The 24,534-nt window shown below is 37.3% G+C and overlaps 1 protein-coding gene across 1 annotated transcript; it reads right to left on the bottom strand.

Moving 5' to 3' along the window:
* Nucleotides 1-321: 321 nt before the first annotated feature.
* On the bottom strand, nt 322-24,383 carry LOC131627279 (cysteine-rich receptor-like protein kinase 26). Its single transcript, XM_058898118.1, has 5 exons — nt 23,580-24,383; nt 23,359-23,475; nt 22,062-22,299; nt 763-916; nt 322-648 (listed from the first exon to the last, which is right to left on the bottom strand). The coding sequence occupies exons 1-5, from the start codon at nt 24,358-24,360 to the stop codon at nt 322-324; spliced, it is 1,617 nt and encodes a 538-aa protein (XP_058754101.1). The 5' UTR covers nt 24,361-24,383.
* Between the last annotated feature and the right edge of the window lie 151 nt (nt 24,384-24,534).

The following is a 24,534-nucleotide window of genomic DNA, read 5'->3' as shown; positions in this document are numbered from 1 at the left end:
TGGAAATAAATGGCGGGTGGCCCGATAGCGGAAACCATAGAAGGTGGCCCACCGGATCTTAAACGAGGCTCTTGATACCATGTTAAGAAATGTGGTTAGGCCTAACTCATCCCTACAAAACCGGCTTGTAGGGTGAGGATTGCCCCCACTTATAAGGTCATGTTTAAGCCATATATTGTCCGATGTGGGACTCTTAACAATCTTAACTAGAATTTGTACTAGCTAATTACGAGTCTCAAGAAATTATAATTTGGTTGAATTACATGGATGATAAAGTAATGTATCCTACCCTTATGAACCATCTTGTTTTATAATTGAAATCTATCGAGGGTATGGTTCAGTAATTGAAACTTGGTTAATCGATTCATCAAATATTGTTGCAGCTGCATCAGCAACCAGTGGCTCCATATCTGGTAGCTTCTTAGGTCCACTTCCCATAAAATATGCAGGTTTGGAAGGTATCGAGAGAGTGAGAGAATAACTATTAAGCATGTGTGCAACAGTAGCCATTGTTGGTCTGTCAACTATATTTTCTTGAATACAGAGTAAACCAATATGAATGCATCTCATTATTTCATTTTGTGAAATGTTGTTTAAAGATGGATCTATAATATTAGTTGCGTTCCCCTCTATCCAGCTTCTCCATGCCTAAAAGAATTTGCAAAAGGACAATTAACAGAGTTAAGGTCAGATGATATTCTAATATATACCATTAATAATAAGGAATAAATCATAAATCATAGTGGGAAACGTGTAAATTACGTAGCTCAGTAGATATTCCATATTCTCCCCATGGCAAATGCTTGCACTATTTTTATGACCACTTATAATTTCAAGAACTAATACTCCAAAACTAAAAACATCTGATTTTACTGAAAATTCTCCATACATCACATACTCTGGTGCCATATATCCACTGCATGTCAATATAAACAATCTTAATAATAAATATTTTTATATTTCAAGTTATTTTTTCCACTAATTCAGTTGCTACATATTGTCAATGGTATTATTGACTTAGTTCTAGGAGTGTTTTATGCTATTTGCCTTTTAAAAGGTATGACTCTTATAAATTATAATAATCAAATCAAACATGTAACTTTTTGAATAAATGGTTAAGAAATCTATGCCTAATTTTTTAGAACAAGATTTGTTCTGATCAATATTCTTAGTTTTGATGATAACAAGCATATGAATTTTGTATGAGATAATGTGGTAATCTAATACTATGCAATTTCCATTTCAGGAATTATATAAAGAATATGCACAAAATCAGCGCAACAAGCACTGACTCAGAAGGTTCAGCATGCAACATCAGAACATGGTCTGGCAAGACATCAGAAGATGGTCAAGCAGAATCAGAACATGGGTCTATGGAAGCATCAGAAGAACTTGAGATCAGAAGCAGAAGCGCTGAAGTTCTCATGGTATCACGCTCAGAAGCACTTCAAGGTCAGAAGACAAGAAGATGCTCTGCACCAAGCTGTTTGACTTTGATGACATTCAAACATTGTTTACACAAACATCAGATCAGAAGCAAGTACTAGACTGGCAGGCTACGCTGACTGACAAAAGGAACGTTAAAAGCTATTAACGGCAACGTCAGTAGACACAGCGGAAACAAGGCTCGAGGTAGTTGACAAAAGAGTGAAACATTAAATGCAATGCTGTACGGATTACGCAAAGCATTAAATGCTCCCAACGGTCATCTTCTCAAGCGCCTATAAATATGAAGTTCTGATGAGAAGTTATGTGAAGAATCTTGAAACAACTTGCAGAAACGCTGTTAAAATCAAAAGCTCTCAAACTTCATCATCAAACTCACTACATTGCTGTTGTAATATCTTAGTGAGATTTAAGCTTAAACTTAAGAGAAAATCACAGTTGTGATAATAACTTTATAAGAAGCATTGTAACTCTTAAAAGAAATTGTTTACATTAAGTTGTAAGAACTAGAGTGATCAGGTTGTTGATCAATATACTCTAGCAAGTCTTAGAAGGTGTCTAAGCAGTTTGTTCCTAGAGTGATCAAGTTGTGATCAGTATACTCTAGAAGAGTTAGAGTGTTTCTAAGTGGAAAACCATTATAATCTCGTGTGATTAGTGGATTAAATCCTCAGGTGAGGTAAATCACTCCAAGGGAGTGGACTGGAGTAGTTTAGTTAACAACAAACCAGGATAAAAATCATTGTGCAAATAGTTTTTATCTTACAAGTTTTAAAGCTACACTTATTCAAACCCCCCCTTTCTAAGGGTTTTTCTATCCTTCAATTGGTATCAGAGCGCCGGTTCTAAGGTGCAAGCACTTAACCGTGTTTAGAAAAGATTCAGGAAGAGAAAAACGCTTCAGTAAAAGATGATTGGTGAAGATCCAATAAACACATCTACATCTACATCTGGCTCTGCTGAGCAATACAATGGAAATGGTAACAATGGTTATACTAGACCACCAGTATTTGATGGTGAAAACTTTGAATACTGGAAAGATAAACTTGAAAGTTACTTCCTTGGTCTAGATAGTGAATTATGGGATCTTCTGATGGATGGTTACAAACATCCAGTAAAAGCTACTGGCGTAAGGCTTACCAGACAAGAAATGGATGATGATCAAAAGAAGCTTTTTAAGAATCATCATAAATGTAGGACTGTTTTGCTGAATGCTATCTCTCATGCTGAGTATGAGAAGATATCTAACAGGGAAACTGCCTATGATATATGAGTCATTGAAAATGACCCATGAAGGAAATGCTCAAGTCAAGGAGACTAAAGCTCTAGCTCTAATCCAAAAATATGAAGCCTTCAAGATGGAGGATGATGAAAACATTAAGAAGATGTTCTCAAGATTTCAAACGCTAACTGCTGGATTAAGAGCTCTGGACAAAGGCTACACCAAGGCTGATCATGTAAAGAAGATCATCAGAAGCTTGCCCAGAAGATGGGGCCCAATGGTGACTGCATTCAAGATTGCAAAGAATCAGAATGAGGTTTCTTTGGAAGAGCTAATCAATGCCTTGAGAAGCCATGAGATAGAGCTGGACGCAAACGAGCCTTAGAAGAAAGGTAAGTCTATTGCATTAAAATCTAATTTTAAAAAATGCACTAATGCTTTTCAGGCTGAAGAAGTAGATTCTAAAGAATCAGAATTAGAAGAAGAAGATGAACTGTCCATGATCTCCAGAAGGGTAAACCTACTCTGGAAGAGCAAGCAAAGGAAGTTCAAGAGCTTCAGAAGTTCAAAGAAATTTGAACGAGGAGAATCTTCTGGTGGCAGAAGATCTGACAAGAAGAAGGTCGTCTGCTATGAGTGCAATGATCCTGGACACTTCAAGAGTGAATGTCCAAAACTTCAGAAGGAGAATCCCAAGAAGAAGTTTCAGAAGAAGAAATGTCTTATGGCAACATGGGATGATTTTGAATCAGAATCAGAATCAGACTCTGAATGAGAGCAAGCTAACTTTGCACTAATGGCCACAGTGGATGATGGATCAGGATCTACATCAGAATCAGATTCTGAAGAGGTATTTTCTGAACTATCTAGAGAAGAGTTAGTTTCCAGTTTAACTGAACTTCTGGAACTCAAGGCTCATCTTAGTATCAAATACAAAAAGCTGAAAAAGCAATTTGAATTTGAAACTAAGAAGCTGGAATTGGAAAATTCTGAACTGAAGGAAAAAGTTTTAAAATTATCCAAAGATAGTGGATCTCCTTCTGAATCAGAAAAATCCATTCCTAGTCCCAATCATATTCTGAAAGAATATGACTCGAGCTTCAGAAAGTTCCTATCTAGAAGTATTGGCAGAAGTCATCTTGCTTCTATGATATATGGTGTTTCAGGAAACAAAAGGTTTGGTTTTGGCTATGAGGGTGATACCTCACATAAATTTGAACCTGTTGATCAGTTCAAATATGGCCACGCACATGATATTAGGCTCACTTCACATGCATAGAGTTTTAACACTGCACACACCAAGAAGTATGTGACACAACCTAAGAAATATCATGATGTCAAACCTAAAGAATATCATGTTGTTCCTCCTGTTAACTATTATGCTAAACCCAAGTTCAATCAGAACTTGAGGAAGACTAACAAGAAAGGACCCAAGAAATTGTGGGTACCTAAGGAGAAGACAATTTCTGTTGCAGATATCCTTAGCAGCAAAGAGGTCAAAGCACAAAATGTCATGGTACCTGGACTCTGGGTGCTCGCGACACATGACGGGAAGAAAGTCTATGTTCCAAGACCTGGTGCTTAAACCTGGTGGAGAAGTCAAGTTTGGAGGAGATCAGAAGGGCAAGATTATTGGCTCTAGAACCATAAGTATTGGTAACTCTCCTTCCATAACTAATGTACTTCTTGTAGATGGATTAACGCATAACTTATTGTCCATAAGTCAATTAAGTGACAATGGTTATGATATAATCTTCAATCAAAAGTCTTGCAAGGCTGTAAGTCAGAAGGATGGCTCAATCCTATTTACAAGCAAGAGAAAGAACAACATTTATAAGATTGATATTTCTGATCTTGAGAAGCAGAAGGTGACTTGTCTTATGTCTGTTTCTGAAGAGCAATGGGTCTGGCACAGAAGATTAGGACATGCTAGTTTGAGAAAGATTTCTCAGATTAACAAACTAAATCTGGTCAGAGGACTCCCAAATCTGAAATATAAATCAGATGCTCTTTGTGAAGCATGTCAGAAGGGTAAGTTCTCCAAACCTGCATTCAAATCTAAAAAAGTTGTCTCTACCTCAAGGCCGTTAGAACTTCTGCACATTGATCTGTTTGGACCAGTCAAAACAGCATCTATCAGAGGGAAGAAATATGGATTAGTCATCGTAGATGATTATAGCCGCTGGACATGGGTAAAGTTCTTAAAACACATGGATGAGTCTCATTCAGTGTTCTTTGAATTCTGCACTCAGATCCAATCTGAGAAGGAGTGCAAAATCATAAAGGTCAGAAGTGATCATGGTGGCGAATTTGAGAACAGATTCTTTGAGGAGTTCTTCAAAGAAAATGGTATTGCCCATGATTTCTCTTGCCCTAGAACTCCACGGCAAAATGGAGTTGTAGAGCGAAAGAATAGGACTCTGCAAGAAATGGCCAGAACCATGATCAATGAGACCAATATGGCTAAGCACTTATGGGCAGAAGCAATAAACATTGCATGTTATATTCAGAATAGAATCTCTATAAGACCTATTCTAAATAAGACTCCTTATGAATTGTGGAAGAATAGAAAGCCCAACATTTCATATTTTCATCCTTTTGGATGTGTGTGTTTTATTCTGAATACTAAAGATCATCTTGGTAAGTTTGATTCTAAGGCACAAAAATGTTTTCTTCTTGGATATTCTGAACGCTCTAAAGGCTACAGAGTATACAATACTGAAACATTGGTTGTAGAAGAATCAATCAATATCAGATTTGATGATAAGCTTGGTCTTGAAAAGCCAAAGCAGTTTGAGAATTTTGCAGATATAGATATTGACATATCAGAAGCTGTAGAACCAAGAAGCAAAGCTCCAGAAGCTGAAAGTCTCAGAAGCAAGCAATCAGAAGATCAAGTTGCTGCATCTTTAGAGAATCTCAGAATTTCTGAAGAGCCAACAGTCAGAAGATCTTCTAGACTCTCCTCAGCTCATTCAGAAGATGTAATTCTTGGAAAGAAAGATGATCCTATCAGAACAAGAGCATTCCTTAAGAACAATGCAGAATGTCAATTAGGTCTTATTTCTTTGATCGAGCCAACTTCTGTTGATCAAGCTCTAGAAGATCCAGACTGGATAATTGCCATGCAAGAAGAATTAAATCAGTTTACAAGGAATGATGTATGGGATTTGGTTCCAAGACCAAAAGGATTCAACATCATTGGTACTAAGTGGGTGTTCAGAAACAAGCTTAGTGAGAAGGGAGAAGTGGTAAGAAACAAAGCCAGACTGGTGGCTCAGGGATATAGTCAGCAAGAAGGGATTGACTATATAGAAACCTTTGCACCAGTGGCCAGGTTAAAATCTATTCGCTTATTAATTTCATTTGCCACTCAACATAACATCACTCTGTATCAGATGGATGTTAAGAGTGCCTTCTTAAATGGGTATATAGATGAGGAAGTCTATGTCCACCAACCTCCTGGTTTTGAAGATTTTAAGTCTCCAGAACATGTTTTCAAACTTAAGAAATCATTGTATGGATTGAAGCAAACTCCCAGAGCTTGGTATGAAAGATTAAGTTCTTTCCTTCTGGACAATGGTTTCACTAGAGGACAAGTGGACACGACTCTTTTCTGTAAAACATCTAAGAAGGACATTTTAATTTGTCAAATTTATGTTGATGATATTATATTTGGAACATCTAATGCTTCACTTGGAAAGGAGTTTGCTAAGTCTATGCAGGCTGAATTTAAAATGAGTATGATGGGTGAACTCAAGTATTTTCTTGGGATTCAAATCAACCAAACTTCTGATGGAACTTATGTTCATCAAACGAAGTATATGAAAGAACTTCTGAAGAAGTTTAATCTTTCTGAAAGCAAAGAAGCCAAAACTCCTATGCATCCAACGTGTGTTCTAGGTAAGGATGAGGTAAGTAAGAAGGTAGATCAGAAGTTGTACAGAGGTATGATTGGATCTCTTCTATACTTAACTGCTTCTAGACCTGACATTCTATTCAGTGTTTGTTTGTGTGCTAGATTCCAATCAGATCCTAGAGAATCTCACTTAACTGCTGTTAAGAGAATTCTGAGGTATCTGAAAGGTACTACTAATGTTGGTTTAGTCTACAAAAGATCTAAAGAATACAACCTAGTAAGATTCTGTGATGCTGACTATGCTGGAGATAGAATTGAAAGGAAGAGCACTTCTGGAAGTTGTCAATTTCTTGGAAGTCATTTGATCTCCTGGTACAGCAAGAAGCAAACTACCATAGCCCATATCAACAATAGAAGCAGAATATGTTGCTGCTGCTGGGTGTAGCACACAAATGCTCTGGATGAAGAGTCAGCTAGAAGATTATCAGATATATGAGAGTAACATTCCTATTTTCTGTGATAATACTTCAACTATATGTTTATCCAAGAACCCTATCTTACATTCCAAAGCTAAACATATTGAGATTAAACATCATTTTATGAGGGACTATGTTCAGAAGGGTGTTCTTTCATTGAACTTTGTGGATACAGACCATCAATGGGCTGATAACTTTACAAAACCCCTTGCTGAAGATAGGTTTAAGTTCATTCTGAAGAATATCAATATGGATTTATGCCTAGAATGAGAAGATGAGAAGATCTTTGTATGGATGACTTCTGAAATGTGTTAGGACTAAGTGGTTATAAGAAGTTCTGATAATGATCAATTAGAAGTTCTGATTCTGTTATTACTAACGTTTCATTATCTAAGTTGATTCAGAAGCTCTTTTAAAGCAAAACAGTTGTCACCAGTCATTCCAGAAAATGAACACGTGTTCACTATTTTTGGACAAGCATGCGTGCAGTTGAGGAGACGCCGCCCTAGGTAACTGTGCAAATCATTTCATTTTGTCACTTTATCTCTCCTAACGTCATTTCTCATTAAATGCATATTTGAAGGATAGAAAAACACTTAGAAAGGGGGGGATTGAATAAGTGTGACTTTAAATCTTGAGCGATAAAAATAAATTGCACAATTATTTTTATCCTGGTTCACTGTTAACGAAGCTACTCCAGTCCACCCCCGCAGAGATGATTTACCTCAACCTGAGGATTTAATCCACTAATCGCACGGATTACAATGGTTTTCCACTTAGTCCGCAACTAAGTCTTCCAGAGTCTTCTGATCACACACTGATCACTCCAGGAACAACTGCTTAGATACCCTCTAAGACTTTTCTAGAGTCTACTGATCAACACGATCACTCTAGGCTTAGTTCACTCCTAAGACTTCCCTAGAGTATTCTGATCAACACGATCACTCTAGTTACAAACTGCTCAGCCAACTGCTAAGACTTCCTAGAGTATACTGATCACACGATCACTCTAGTTCCTTACAACTTAATGTAATCAATTCAAGAGTTTACAAATGCTTCTTAAAAGCGATAATCACAACTGTGATATTTCTCTTAACGTTTAAGCTTAATCTCACTAAAATATTACAACAGCAATGTAGTGAGCTTTGATGAAGATGAAGATTCTGAGTTTAGATTTGAACAGCGTTTCAGCAAGTTTGATATAAGTTGTTTTGGTGCAGAATCGTTAACCTTGCTTCTCATCAGAACTTCATATTTATAGGCGTTGAGAAGATGACCGTTGAGTGCATTTAATGCTTTGCGTGTTCCGTACAGCATTGCATTTAATGTTATACGCTTTTGTCAACTACCTCGAGCCTTGTTCACGCTGTGTCTACTGACGTAGCCTTTAGTAGCTTTTAACGTTCCTTTTGTCAGTCAGCGTAGATTGCCACCTGTACTTCCTTCTGATCTGATGTTTGTGAATACGACGTTTGAATATCATCAGAGTCAAACAGCTTGGTGCATAGCATCTTCTAATCTTCTGACCTTGAAGTGCTTCTGAGCGTGATACCATCTTCTGATCTTCAGTGCTTCTGATCTCATGTTCTTCTGATGCTTCCATAGACCCATGTTCTGATTCTGCTTCGACCATCTTCTGATGTCTTGCCAGACCATGTTCTGATGTTGCATGCTGAACCATTTGAGACACAACTTCTGAGCGCTGAATTATGCGTACTCTTTATATATATTTCCTGAAAGGGAAATTGCATTGGATTAGAGTACCATATTATCTTAAGCAAAATTCATATTATTGTTATCATCAAAACTAAGATAATTGATAAGAACAAATCTTGTTCTAACAATCTCCCCCTTTTTGATGATGACAAAAACATATATAAATGATATGAATTTGCGATCAGAAAGAGTAGACGGCAAAAGACAAATTACACAGCTATAGCATAAGCATATGAATATGTCTCCCCCTGAGATTAACAATCTCCCCCTGAGATAAATAATCTCCCCCTGAAATAAATACTCGAAGAACTTTGATAAAAGACTTCCCTGATTATTTCGGTAGAGACGATCATATAAGCTTCTGCCTTCAGAGAATTCATAGCTTCTGACTTCTGCTTCCATTGGACAGCTTCAGAACTTGAATTTCTTTAGATCTTCAGAACATTCACAGCTTCTGACTTCTGCTTCCATTCAGGACAGCTTCAGAACTTGAATTTCTTTGATCTTCAGAACATTCACAGCTTCTGATTTCTGCTTCCATTCAGGACAGCTTCAGAACTTGAATTTTCTGGATCTTTTAGAACATTCACATCTTCTGATTTCTGCTTCCCTCGGATAGCTTCAGAACTTCGAATGTCTACCAACATCACTTCATGCTAGATTTGTATCAGAACATTGTTGAATGTACCAGAGCATCATCAGAGCATCTCTACATCCTGAAATGTTACAGAACAAAAACTAAACGACAAAAGTCAGCATGAGCGAGTTAGAACATAAAATGTATGTTTGAACACATTATATGTATCAGAGCCATATAGGCTGAAATAATGTATCAGAGCAAATAATGTATCAGAGCCATAACATTATATGTATCAGAGCAAATAGAATTTTGTCAGAACAGGATAGACAATGATATTCAAATTCTATTATCAGTGCTTCTGATTCATTCTTCTTTCTTGCTTCTGATCTCTGAAGCTTGACAGCACTCAGCTTGCTTCAGTTTCCAAGAGCTTATTCCTTTTACAGAATAACGCTTCTTATGGTTTTGCTTCTAGTGTTTGCTTCTGAAGATTCACTTCACTTCTCTGTACCTGCAAAACACTTAAACTATATAGAACTTGCAGTTCTTGTTAGTGAATGTGTGGGAGCCTTTACCCAGCAACTGATAGAGTTAATCAAATCATTTATCATTTATCTTCTCCCCCTTTTTGTCATAACATCAAAAAGAAATATTTAAAAAGATTCAGATGTATAAAACGACAAAAGAAAACATTTACAGGAATGTAAAACACAAAGAAACTTTTCATTGATAATCAAAAGATATTACAAAAGGTTCCTATGTTTAACAAGATGAGAAACATTCCTAGCAAATACAAAGTAGAATTTCCAAAGAGGAAATGACTACAAAAATTAAAAAACCAACATTCGGTCAAGAAACTCAACATAGAAGTTGAGCATATCTTCCCACAACTCAAGAAAGTCTTCAGTCTTTGGATGAAAGTTGATAACAACATCAAAGAAGGATCTGACTTGAGAGGTATTAGAAGAGCCATCCCGAGATGCACAGAGATCTGTCGCCTTTGAGTCATGGAGCTTCAACAGGCTTAGGGTGAACGCTAGGTTTTGAGAGAAGAAATGAAAAACGAGAGAGAGAGAGAGAGAGAGAGAGAAGAAAAAAAATTTTAAAGAGGAAAACAAAGAGATCGGACACCAAAAACCATTTTGAAGAGTATTTAAAAGAAAATAAAGTGAAGCAATTTAAGAAAAACATTTAATGTTGCGTGAAAGGAGGAGAAATAATAAAGACAAATGAGGTGACTGGCACAGTTACCTATGGTCGGCGTCCCTTCAACTGCACGCGCGCTTATCCATGAATAGTAACGACAGGTTTACCATCCCGAGATAAAACGTAACAGCTGTTTTGCTTTAAAAGAGGTTCTGAATCAACTTAGACAATGAAACGTTAGTAATAACCGAATCATAATTTCTAAAAGAATTCAATCAGAACTTCTGATTAAAAGAAATGTTCCACATTCATTTCAGAAGATACTCATACATGAGAACTTCTCATCTTCTCATTCTGGGCATAAATCCATACTGATGTTCTTCAGAATGAACTTAAACCTATCTTCAGCCAGGGGTTTTATAAAGATATCAGCCCATTGATGGTCTGTATCAACAAAGTTTAAAGATATAACACCCTTCTGAACATAGTCCCTTATGAAATGATGTTTAATCTCAATATGTTTAGCTTTTGAATGAAGAATAGGATTTTTAGATAAACATATAGCAGAAGTATTATCACAGAATATAGGAATGTTACTCTCAAATATCTGATAATCTTCCAACTGACTCTTCATCCAGAGCATCTGTGTACTACAGCCAGCAGCAGCGACATATTCTGCTTCTGTTGTTGATAGAGCAATAGTTGCTTGCTTCTTGCTGTACCAAGAGATCAAATGACTTCCAAGAAATTGGCAACTTCCTGAAGTACTTTTTCTTTCAATTCTGTCTCCAGCATAATCAGCATCGCAGAATCCTACTAAGTTGTATTCTTTAGATTTTCTGTAAACTAAGCCAACATTAGTAGTACCTTTCAGATACCTTAGAATTCTCTTAACAGCAGTTAAATGAGATTCTCTAGGATCTGATTGGAATCTAGCACACAAACAGACACTGAACAAAATGTCAGGTCTAGAAGCAGTCAAATATAGAAGAGATCCAATCATACCTCTGTATAACTTCTGATCTACCTTCTTACTCACCTCATCCTTACCTAGGATGCATGTTGGATGCATAGGAGTTTTGGCTTCTTTGCAGTCCAGAAGATTAAACTTCTTCAGAAGTTTCTTCACATACTTGGTTTGGTGAATGTACGTTCCTTCTGATGTTTGATTTATTTGTATTCCAAGGAAGTACTTGAGTTCTCCCATCATGCTCATTTCAAACTCAGCCTGCATAGACTCAGCAAACTCCTTTCCAAGTGTAGCATTAGATGTTCCAAAAATAATATCATCTACATATATTTGACAGATTAAAATATCCTTATTAAAGGTTTTACAAAAGAGAGTAGTGTCCACTTTTCCTCTAGTGAAACCATTATCCAGAAGGAAAGAACTTAAGCGTTCATACCAAGCTCTGGGAGCCTGTTTCAATCCATACAATGATTTCTTAAGTTTAAAAACATAATTAGGAGACATAGAGTCTTCAAAACCAGGAGGTTGATGGACATAAACTTCTTCATCTATATAACCATTTAAGAAGGCACTCTTAACATCCATCTGATAGAGAGTGATGTTATGTTGAGTGGCAAAAGAAATTAATAGACGAATAGATTCTAACCTGGCCACTGGTGCAAAGGTTTCTGTATAATCAATCCCTTCTTGCTGACTATAACCCTGAGCCACCAGTCTGGCTTTGTTCCTTACCACTTCACCTTTCTCACTGAGCTTGTTTCTGAAGACCCATTTTGTACCAATTATATTGAATCCATCTGGTCTAGGAACAAGATCCCAAACATCATTCCTTGTAAACTGATTTAGTTCTTCTTGCATAGCAATTATCCAGTCTGGATCTTCTAGAGCATGATCAACAGAAGTTGGCTCGATCAAAGATACAAGACCTAATTGACAGTCTGCATTGTTCTTAAGGAATGCTCTTGTTCTGATTGGATCATCCTTCTTTCCAAGAATGACATCTTCTGAATGACCAGAGATGAGTCTGGATGATCTTCTGACAGATGGTTCTTCAGATATGCTTAGATCCTCCAGAGAAGCTGATACTTGATCTTCAGATTCTTTGCTTCTGAGAAGCTCTGCTTCTGATGCGTTGCTTCTTGGCTCAACAACTTCTGATATGTCAATATCACAATCTGCAAAATTATCAAACTGCTTTGGTTTTTCAGAACCAAGCTTATCATCAAACCTGATATTGATTGATTCTTCTACAACCAATGTTTCAGTATTGTATACTCTGTAGCCTTTTGAGCGTTCAGAATATCCAAGAAGGAAACATTTTTGTGCTTTGGAATCAAACTTACCAAGATGATCTTTAGTGTTCAGAATAAAGCATACACATCCAAAAGGATGGAAATATGAAATGTTGGGCTTTCTATTCTTCCACAATTCATAGGGAGTCTTATTTAGAATAGGTCTGATAGAGATTCTATTCTGAATATAGCATGCAGTGTTTATTGCTTCTGCCCAGAAATGCTTAGCCATATTGGTTTCATTGATCATGGTTCTGGCCATTTCTTGAAGAGTCCTATTCTTTCGTTCTACAACCCCATTTTGCTGTGGAGTTCTAGGACAAGAGAAATCATGGGCAATACCATTTTCTTTGAAGAATTCTTCAAAGGATTTGTTCTCAAATTCACCACCATGATCACTTCTGACCTTTATGATTTTACACTCTTTTTCAGATTGAATCTGAATGCAGAAATCAAAGAACACTGAATGAGTCTCATCCTTGTGTTTCAAGAATTTTACCCATGTCCAGCGGCTATAATCATCTACGATGACTAATCCATATTTCTTTCCTCTGACAGATGCTGTTTTGACTGGACCAAACAGATCAATGTGCAAGAGTTCTAATGGCCTTGAGGTAGAAACAACATTCTTAGACTTGAATGCAGGTTTGGAGAACTTGCCCTTCTGACATGCTTCACAAAGAGCATCTGATTTGAATTTCAGATTAGGGAGTCCTCTGACCAGATTCAGTTTGTTAATCTGAGAAATCTTTCTCAAACTAGCATGACCTAATCTTCTGTGCCAGACCCACTGCTCTTCAGAAACAGACATAAGACAAGTCACCTTCTGACTCATAAGATCTTGCAGATCTGTCTTATAAATGTTGTTCTTCCTCTTGCCTGTAAATAGGATTGAGCCATCCTTCTGATTTACAGCCTTGCAAGACTTTTGATTGAAGATTATATCATAACCATTGTCACTTAATTGACTGATAGATAAGAGGTTATGAGTTAATCCTTCTACAAGAAGTACATTAGAAATGGAAGGAGAGTTACCAGACTTTATAGTTCCAGAGCCAATTATCTTGCCCTTCTGATCTCCTCCGAACTTGACTTCTCCTCCAGACTTAAGCACCAGGTCTTGGAACATAGACCTTCTTCCTGTCATGTGTCGCGAGCATCCAGAGTCCAGGTACCATGACATGTTGTGCCTTGTCCTTTTTGCAGTCAAGGATATCTGCAATAGGAATAATCTTATCCTTAGGTACCCACATCTTTTTGGGTCCTTTCTTGTTAGATTTTCTCAAGTTCTGATTGAACTTGGATTTAACATTGTAAGCAATAGGAGGAACAGCATGATAATTCTTAATGTGAGTTTCATGATATTTCCTAGGTTGTGTCACATGCTTCTTAGTGTGTGTAATGTGAAAACTTTGAGCATGTGAAGTGTGCCTAATATCATGTGAGTGGCCATACTTGAACTGATCATACAATGGCTTGTATGTGATTTTCATCTCATCAACAGGTTCAAGTTTGTATGGGATTTCACCCTCAAAACCAATGCCGACTCTTTTGTTTCCAGACACAGCATATATCATAGAAGCTAGCTGACTCCTGCCAATACTCCTAGATAAGAACTTCCTGAAACTTAAATCATATTCTTTCAGAATATGGTTTAGACTGGGAGTGGATTTTTCTGAATCAGAAGGAGATCCAACATTATTGGATAATTTTAAAAGTTTTCCTTTTAATTCAGAATTCTCCAACTCAAGCTTCTTTGTTTCAAATTCAAATTGCTTTTTCAGCTTTTTGTATTTGAGACTAATCTGAGACTTGAGTTCCAGAAGTTCAGTTAGACCGGAAACTAACTCATCTCTAGTAAGTTCAGAAAATACCTCTTCAGAATCTGATTCTGATGTAGATTCTGATCCGTCATCTTCTGTCGCCATCAGCGCACAGTTGGCCTGCTCATCTTCTGAATCATCTTCTGACTCATCCCAGGTTGCCATAAGACCTTTCTTCTTATGAAACTTTTTCTTGGGACTTTCCTTCTGAAGATTTGGACATTCATTCTTGTAGTGTCCAGGCTCATTGCATTCATAGCACATGACCTTCTTCTTGTCAAATCTTCTTTCATCAGAAGATTCTCCACGTTCAAATTTCTTTGAACTTCTGAAGCCTCTGAACTTCCTTTGCTTGGTCTTCCAGAGTTGATTTAGCCTTCTGGAGATCAGGGACAGTTCATCTTCTTCTTCAGATTCTGATTCTTCAGGATCTTCTTCTCTAGCCTGAAAAGTGTTAGTGCATTTCTTGATATTGGATTTTAATGCAATAGACTTACCTTTCTTTTGAGGCTCATTTGCGTCCAGCTCAATCTCATGACTTCTCAAGGCACTGATCAGCTCTTCCAGAGAAACTTCATTCAGATTCTTTGCAATCTTGAATGCAGTCACCATAGGACCCCATCTTCTGGGTAAGCTTCTGATGATCTTCTTCACATGATCAGCCTTGGTGTATCCTTTGTCAAGAACTCTCAATCCAGCAGTCAGAGTTTGAAGTCTCGAAAACATCTTTTCAATGTCTTCATCATCCTCCATCTTGAAGGCTTCATACTTCTGGATTAAGGCTAGAGCTTTAGTCTCCTTGACTTGAGCATTTCCTTCATGAGTCATTTTCAAGGACTCATATATGTCATAGGCCGTTTCCCTGTTAGATATCTTCTCATACTCAGCATGAGAGATAGCATTCAGCAAAACAGTTCTGCATTTATGATGATTCCTGAAAAGCTTCTTTTGATCATCATTCATTTCTTGCCTTGACAGCTTTGCGCCACTGGCATTTACTGGATGTTTGTAACCATCCATCAGAAGATCCCATAGATCACCATCTAGACCCAGAAAGTAACTTTCCAGTTTATCTTTCCAGTATTCAAAGTTTTCACCATCAAATACCGGCGGTCTAGTATAACCATTGTTACTGTTGTATTGCTCAGCAGAGCCAGATGTAGATGCAGGTGTAGGTGTAGTCTTTTCACTTTCATCAACCATCTTTTACTGAAGCGTTTTTCTCTTCCTGAATCTTTTCTAAACACGGTTAAGTGCTTGCACCTTAGAACCGGCGCTCTGATGCCAATTGAAGGATAGAAAAACACTTAGAAAGGGGGGGATTGAATAAGTGTGACTTTAAATCTTGAGCGATAAAAATAAATTGCACAATTATTTTTATCCTGGTTCACTGTTAACGAAGCTACTCCAGTCCACCCCCGCAGAGATGATTTACCTCAACCTGAGGATTTAATCCACTAATCGCACGGATTACAATGGTTTTCCACTTAGTCCGCAACTAAGTCTTCCAGAGTCTTCTGATCACACACTGATCACTCCAGGAACAACTGCTTAGATACCCTCTAAGACTTTTCTAGAGTCTACTGATCAACACGATCACTCTAGGCTTAGTTCACTCCTAAGACTTCCCTAGAGTATTCTGATCAACACGATCACTCTAGTTACAAACTGCTCAGCCAACTGCTAAGACTTCCTAGAGTATACTGATCACACGATCACTCTAGTTCCTTACAACTTAATGTAATCAATTCAAGAGTTTACAAATGCTTCTTAAAAGCGATAATCACAACTGTGATATTTCTCTTAACGTTTAAGCTTAATCTCACTAAAATATTACAACAGCAATGTAGTGAGCTTTGATGAAGATGAAGATTCTGAGTTTAGATTTGAACAGCGTTTCAGCAAGTTTGATATAAGTTGTTTTGGTGCAGAATCGTTAACCTTGCTTCTCATCAGAACTTCATATTTATAGGCGTTGAGAAGATGACCGTTGAGTGCATTTAATGCTTTGCGTGTTCCGTACAGCATTGCATTTAATGTTATACGCTTTTGTCAACTACCTCGAGCCTTGTTCACGCTGTGTCTACTGACGTAGCCTTTAGTAGCTTTTAACGTTCCTTTTGTCAGTCAGCGTAGATTGCCACCTGTACTTCCTTCTGATCTGATGTTTGTGAATACGACGTTTGAATATCATCAGAGTCAAACAGCTTGGTGCATAGCATCTTCTAATCTTCTGACCTTGAAGTGCTTCTGAGCGTGATACCATCTTCTGATCTTCAGTGCTTCTGATCTCATGTTCTTCTGATGCTTCCATAGACCCATGTTCTGATTCTGCTTCGACCATCTTCTGATGTCTTGCCAGACCATGTTCTGATGTTGCATGCTGAACCATTTGAGACACAACTTCTGAGCGCTGAATTATGCGTACTCTTTATATATATTTCCTGAAAGGGAAATTGCATTGGATTAGAGTACCATATTATCTTAAGCAAAATTCATATTATTGTTATCATCAAAACTAAGATAATTGATAAGAACAAATCTTGTTCTAACAATATTGATGTCATGTTTTTCTGTAATCATTTCATTTAAAAAGTTTTATTTTATTTTCTTTTCTTTTATTCAAACCGTTTAAATAACCCGCTTCATCTTCATTTCATCTTTTTCGCTCTCTCTCTATTCTTGTGTCTCTCTCTTTGCATTCTTCTTTCAAACCCTAGCTTTGATCTGTAACCAAGCAAATCATCATGCATTCTTCATCAAGTTCCTCTAGCCCAGCAGAAAGACTCACTTCCACTCAAATACTTCTAAGAAAGCATGATTATGCTCCATTGTAGACTTGCATGATACCCACTGACGATTTGGAAGTTCTGTGCGAGTCCGCTGTGGACTTTGAAAACCTAAGAGGAAATGGTTTCCAGCCTGATGCAAGGATCTTAGTACAAGGATGGTCAAACTATCTAGATAGATTGGTTGGACCAATTTATCCTGATATGATAAAAGACTTCTGGGTTCATGCAACGGTTACTCCAACTGCAATCATCTCCTTCGTGTTAGGGCATGAAGTTGTAGTTACTGAAAAGCTGATCAGGAAGTTATACAACCTGGATGATGAAGAAGGTTGCACCGGTCCTCTTCCTGGAAGGGTTAACTGGTTTCAGGTTGAACAACAAATCTCTTATGCTACCGGTATTGAATCTCATAAAACTGGTACTTTGAAGGCGTTTTATCAGGTGTGGGCTGAAATTATTCTGGGTTCTCTTCACCACAGAAAGCAGTTATTCTCCTCCTCTGCCTACATCAGTCCTGATCACAAGTATACTCTCTTCTGCATTGGAAGAAGATTGGAACTCAACATTTCCCACATTCTGTTTCAGAATCTAAAGACTTCTATTGTAGAGTCTAGAGATGAAGAACGTGCGAAGTGTCCTCATATTCCAAGAAATACCATTCCTTTCTCCAGAATGATCTCTGATATTCTGATAGAAAGTAATTTGTTGGATATTATTAGGACCACTGGAGCGTCCCAATTTCTTGGAGTTGTTCAAGGTCTTGTCTTCAATGGTGTTGATCTGTTCAGACTTGATCTCATCAAGACGGTATCTTCTGTTGGTACAAGCTTTCAAGATATTCTGTCTAGGAGAGTTCCTGTTGAAGGTTTTGCTACTTTGTTTCACTTAGAACTTCACAAGGCTGTCAAGCACTACTTGGAAGATTCTGTTAGGACTCAATCTACCATTGACCCTGCGTGGATTCGTGGTAGAGTGCTTCTTTCACTGGCTGATCTTCAGAAGAAGGATCAGAAGAAATAAGAAGCAAGGCTAAAAAGAAAGGCTCAAGAAGATGAGGCCAAGAAAGCCAAGAAGCAGAGAGTCACCTATGATCCTGAAAAGGTTAACACTCTAGAATATCAGCAGCAGAGAATAAGAGAATCTCTTCGTGCTTCCAGATCTGCCGATGTTTCCAGGCATGTTTTCACTCCTCCTTCTAAACCTCAAACTTCTACCCAACCACCTCCTTATGAACCACAAAACACCTTTACCATACCAAATCCTCCTCCACCATCTCTTTCTACATCGGTCTTGAACCCTACACCACTAAATATCTATCCCCCAACTCCTTCTGATATGCCCTCCTCATTAACCCCCATCATTGAAATTCCATCTTCACCAACTCCCATCACATATATTCCTTCCTCCTCAATCATCCCCATTGATATTCCTTCTTCTTTAACCACTGCACCTCCACCTTCTCTATCCCATCCTCTAAACACCAGAAAATCTAACCCATACTGCCTTCTCTACCCTAACTATAAATTCACCTTCAACCCACCTGAACCTGAACCCCATATATACTTGGAGCTGTTCAGAAATGAAGTGATAAATAGGCTGGACCTCTTGAAGGATGCTTTCTTCAATGGTCTTGATGATGTTTCTACAAGAAACCTCTGGAGAAGCTTTCGCCAGGATTTTCAAGTAGGAGCAATGGCTGTTCAGAAGAGACTAGTGGCTGCTGCCCCTGGATATGCTGGTTATCTTCTGGAGGGTGATAATGGTATCTACCATCATCCCATCAGAAATAGGAGAGCTGTTGAGGAGAAGAAGTTTGTGGATGAACTTGAGGAAGCAAGAATTGCTGTAGCAATGGAAGCTAATCCTTGCAGGGAGATTGTGGTCTGGAGACCTCAGTATCCAGTTTTGACTGGAGACTTCAGATCTCTCTTTGACTTTCTGAGGGAAAATCCTTCTGAGGAAGACCCAAGCTTGGTCATTCCAAAAGTTGTTGACCCTCCAGAAGTTGAAGGCCCTTCTGCTCCACGGAATCTAGCTGCCATTCTTCAGGCTCTTGAGAATGGAGATTTTGAGGTTCCTGCTGCAGAGTATGGAGATGCTTCTATGGAAGAAGCAGATGCTGAAGATCATGTTGCTGAAACTATTCCTTTTGAGGAAAATCTAGGTGATGATCTGACTATGGAAGCTGCGGTTCTGAATGCCATCCCTCTGGACAGAAGTTGTGAAGCTTCTTCTGATGAACCTTATCGTCTCGCCAGGACTCTGGAAGTCATTCAGAAGAACCAGGATGAGCAAAGATTGATCAATGCTGAGTTTTGTGCTTTCATGGAGAGGCAGACTGAGAGCAATAATGGGATTCATGACATGCTGGCCAAGATCATGTCCAAGCTAGGGTCATCTTAGTCATTGTGTCTTAGATTGTTTTCTTTGTTTGCTGCATCTGTTTTCTATGCATCTTTCTTGCCCTCTTGTACTTCTGAAAAATTTCTCTGTGCTTAATGAAAATTATCCTTTTCTTCTCTCATATTGTTTGTCTTGTTTATTCATCTGAATCTTTTATGTTTTTGATGTTATGACAAAAAGGGGGAGAAAAATGTGATAAATGATCTGATTTAGTTTATCAGTTGCTGGGAGAAAGGCTCCATATTTCTAACAGAACTTGCAAGGTTCTATGTCTTTGAGTGTTTTGCAGAAATTGAAGATCCTCTTTAAAGCTCAACATGAGAACCAAAGACATGGGGAAAAGCAATTCTATATAGAAACAATCTCATGGAAATTGAAGCAAGCTGAGTGCTATAAAGCTTTAAGGATCAGAAGCAGGAAGGAAGAATATTCTGATATTCTGTTAATAGAATATGCTCTAACTCATTCTTATTGCTTATATGTTCTGATGCATGTTTTTAGTTATAAAATATGTTCTGTAACATTAATGTTGTCTGTCCTGATACATATTATATGTTCTGAAACATATTCTATGTTCTGATTCATTCATGATGACTTTTGTTGTTTAGTTTGTTTGTAACATTTCAGGATGTAGAGATGCTCTGATGATGCTCTAGTACATTCAACAATGTTCTGATACAATCTAGCATGCAATGATTCAAGAAGAAATTCAAGCTCTGAAGCTGTCCAATGGAAGCAAGAATCAGAAGCTATGAATATTCTGAAGATCGAAGAAATTCAAGTTCTGAAGCTGTCCTATGGAAACAAGAATCAGGAGCTATGAATGTTCTGAAGATCTAAGCATATGTGAACGTCTCAACTAAAATACTCAGGGAAGTCTTTTATTTATAAAATTCTTCTAGTATTTATTTCAGGGGGAGATTATTTATCTCAGGGGGAGATTGTTAATCTCAGGGGGAGACATATTCACACACATTCTATATGCTTATGCTATAGCTGTGTAATTGTCCTTAGCCGTCTGATTTTCTGATCGCAAATTCATATCATTTATATATGTTTTTGTCATCATCAAAAAGGGGGAGATTGTTAGAACAAGATTTGTTCTGATCAATATTCTTAGTTTTGATGATAACAAGCATATGAATTTTGTATGAGATAATGTGGTACTCTAATACTATGCAATTTCCATTTCAGGAATTATATAAAGAGTATGCACAAAATCAGCGCAAGAAGCACTTACTCAGAAGGTTCAACATGCAACATCAGAACATGGTCTGGCAAGACATCAGAAGATGGTCAAGTAGAATCAGAACATGGGTCTATGGAAGCATCAGAAGAACTTGAGATCAAAAGCAGAAGCACTGAAGTTCTCATGGTATCACGCTCAGAAGCACTTCAAGGTCAGAAGTCAAGAAGATGCTCTGCACCAAGCTGTTTGACTCTGATGACATTCAAACGTTGTTTACACAAACATCAGATCAGAAGCAAGTACTAGACTGACAGGCTACGCTGACTGACAAAAGGAACATTAGAAGCTATTAACGGCAACGTCAGTAGACACAGCGGAAACAAGGCTCGAGGTAGTGGATAAAAGAGTGAAACATTAAATGCAATGCTGTACGGATTACGCAAAGCATTAAATGCTCCCAACGGTCATCTTCTCAAGCACCTATAAATATGAAGTTCTGATGAGAAGCTATGTGACGAATCTTGAAACAACTTGCAGAAACGTTGTTCAAATCAAAAGCTCTCAAACTTCATCATCAAACTCACTACATTGCTGTTGTAATATCTTAGTGAGATTTAAGCTTAAACTTAAGAGAAAATCACAGTTGTGATAATAACTTTATAAGAAGCATTGTAACTCTTAAAAGAATTTGTTTACATTAAGTTGTAAGAACTAGAGTGATCAGGTTGTTGATCAATATACTCTAGCAAGTCTTAGAAGGTGTCTAAGCAGTTTGTTCCTAGAGTGATCAAGTTGTGATCAGTATACTCTAGAAGACTTAGAGTGTTTCTAAGTGGAAAACCATTGTAATCTCGTGTGATTAGTGGATTAAATCCTCAGGTGAGGTAAATCACTCCAAGGGGGTGGACTAGAGTAGTTTAGTTAACAACGAACCAAGATAAAAATCATTGTGCAAATAGTTTTTATCTTACAAGTTTTAAAGCTACACTTATTCAAACCCCCCCCCCCCCCCCCCCCTTTCTAAGTGTTTTTCTATCCTTCATAATTAAGTAATGAAGAAAAATTAAGATTTTACTTATAGTTGATCGGAAATATGGAATTAAGCTCTTAAGAAAACCAACAATATTAAGAAAATAGGGAAACTTACTAGGTTCCAACAATTCTATTTGTACTTCCTTGCGTTTCACCTTTTATACACAATCTTGCCAATCCAAAATCAGATATCTTAGGATTCATCTCGTCGTCTAAAAGAATATTGCTTGCTTTGAGATCACGATGTATAATGCGTAGGCGGAAATCTTCATGAAGATAAAGAAGACCTCGGGCAATACCTTTTATGATATTGTAGCGCTTTTCCCAATTCAACTGTATTTTCCTTGTTGAATCTACATATATAAATAATTAAATCATATAAATGATTTCAAAACTATATTTACAGTTAGTATTTGCCAAACAACACCCCCGATGAAAATATAATTTGAAAGTTAAAAACAGTCCCTATATTATGCTAATGTATAATTAAGTTGATATTAAAACCTACCAAATATGAAGAAATCAAGACTTTTATTTGAAACATATTCGTAAATAAGTAGCCTTTCTCTTCCTTCTAAAGTAAAACCCTGTAACCTAACTAAGTTTCGATGCTGAAGCTTCGCTACTAATAGTACTTCATTTTTAAATTCCCCATCTCCTTGGGAAGAATTTATTGACAACCTTTTAACTGCAATCATGTGTCCATTAGGCTGTTTACCCTGAAAATATTTCACTTTTAACTAACTAAGATAAATTATATTTCTTTTATAGTAATGTTTTATAGAAATGTGATACTTTTACAAATAATTAAGTTTTCTTACCCGATAAACCACTCCAAATCCACCTTGTCCAAGTTTATTAGAATCAGAGAAGCCATTTGTAGCAACCAGGGCCGTCTTTGAGGGCGTGCAAGGCGGGCTACCGCACAGGGCCTCAAATTTTTCGCACTTAACATGTGGCTAAATAAGGCCTCATAAAATGTTTATGTTGGTTAAACTATAGTAAGATAAGGCCTCAATTTATTTTTCCATGATTAAAATACGACTAATCTACACAGGGCCTCTGGAAAAATTGAGACGGCCTTGGTAGCAACTAGTATGGCCTTAAAGTTAAATCTCAAGGACTCAACATTCGTCATTTCCTCTTCATCTCCATCATCATATTTTCCCATGTAAGCTTTACATAATAACCAATATGAACAAGTTTATTAGTTTTTATGTGTAATAATTACTTCATATATATAACATTATAAATAGATTACCTTGTATTTTTTTAACAAATGAGGAATTAAATGAGTTTTTTTAGTAAAAATTAAGCAATAAACTAAATAAAGTTTTTTAAAAAGGCAAAAGTGATTTAGGTTGACCCTAGTGCTATACTAATCCATGTTTAAAATAATAAAATATGCATACCTTCAAAACTGTGTTTTGGCTTTCTCCCCAGCAAACAGAAACATATAAGAATAGCTACTAAAACCACAAACACAGATGGCAATGCTATGGCAATGACAGTACGTGTTTTGTTATGTCCTGCACCACAAATTTAGTCTCAGTTACTAATGTTTTCACTGTATTTAGTAGTGAGATTTTCAAGCCAGCAGCATCTTTAATATATAGATTAGAAAATTAAGTACCTGAAGAAGTGTTATTGGTGGATTGCGATGGTGGAGTTGCAACTGAGTCTAACTCAATGGTAGATTTATAGAATCTATAAGTTTCATATCTAAGACGGCAACTTGGTTCAAGAAGTCGTCCTCCCGTCGTGCCATTACAACAAATTGGAATTTCTGAAATTATTGCTTCCAAACAATCAATACATTGTTGCGATGACAATTCAGGCACACACTGCACAGAACCATATATAGTTTCAAAATTTGCATACTCATACTTATCTGCATCATATTTACGACGGGAGTCACCTGATGCAGCTTTGTCTGTAAGATTTGTCATCAGTTTATTCAGTGCATCGTTGTACTTGTCCATGTCGGTTACAGGTGACGAAGATAACAAAATCGTTGTAGGTTTGGTTTCCACTATCCTAAATATTGAGCGATTTGAGTACCACAAAGTGAAACTCCCACCCCACATAATTGCCTCTTTTTGATTTGGACACTGCTCTCTAAGATCGGCAAAAGAATTGCTTAGGTATGTTAGACACTCATTGGGCTTAAGATCTCCACTACACATTCCAATGGCGTTTGCTTTGTTTGGATCCAGGCCATTTGAGAATTTGTAGAAGCCGTAGTTAATTTCTTTATGAGAATAGAAACTAGATATAAGGGTTTGGAGGTTGTTGTCATATTCGCTGTCCGCTGTGTAGTTACCTATGTAGTTATCACATGATCCAGTATCTCCGGCTTTGGCTTGGGATACTATTCTGAAAAAAAGAATAGAAAGAAAGGGAAGGAGAGGCATTGCAAAAAACGTTTTGTATGAATATGAATGATAAAAATAAGGTGAGGGTGTGCTATAAAGGTTAGATGAGGGTGTAAGATACTTGAGTTGACTGACCATAAGCATTTACTACTATACTATTCCTTTATAGAAAAATTTAATAATGTTGACTTGTAACGTTAGAAATAATGGGGA

Source organism: Vicia villosa, unplaced genomic scaffold (assembly GCF_029867415.1).
Source record: "Vicia villosa cultivar HV-30 ecotype Madison, WI unplaced genomic scaffold, Vvil1.0 ctg.000353F_1_1, whole genome shotgun sequence".
Taxonomy (NCBI): domain Eukaryota; kingdom Viridiplantae; phylum Streptophyta; class Magnoliopsida; order Fabales; family Fabaceae; genus Vicia; species Vicia villosa.
The sequence above is the reverse complement of the archived record's forward strand: the minus strand, read 5'-3'. Positions and strand labels throughout refer to the sequence as shown.

Bases quoted from the DNA above. Each gene is read 5' to 3' on its own strand.
- LOC131627279 (XM_058898118.1), bottom strand. From the start codon at position 24,360: ATGCCTCTCCTTCCCTTTCTTTCTATTCTTTTTTTCAGAATAGTATCC. The intron at 23,476-23,579 runs GTACTTAATTTT...TTTGTGGTGCAG, and splicing joins CACCAATAACACTTCTTCAG to GACATAACAAAACACGTACT. The intron at 917-22,061 runs GTAAGTTTCCCT...ATTGACATGCAG, and splicing joins AATAGAATTGTTGGAACCTA to TGGATATATGGCACCAGAGT.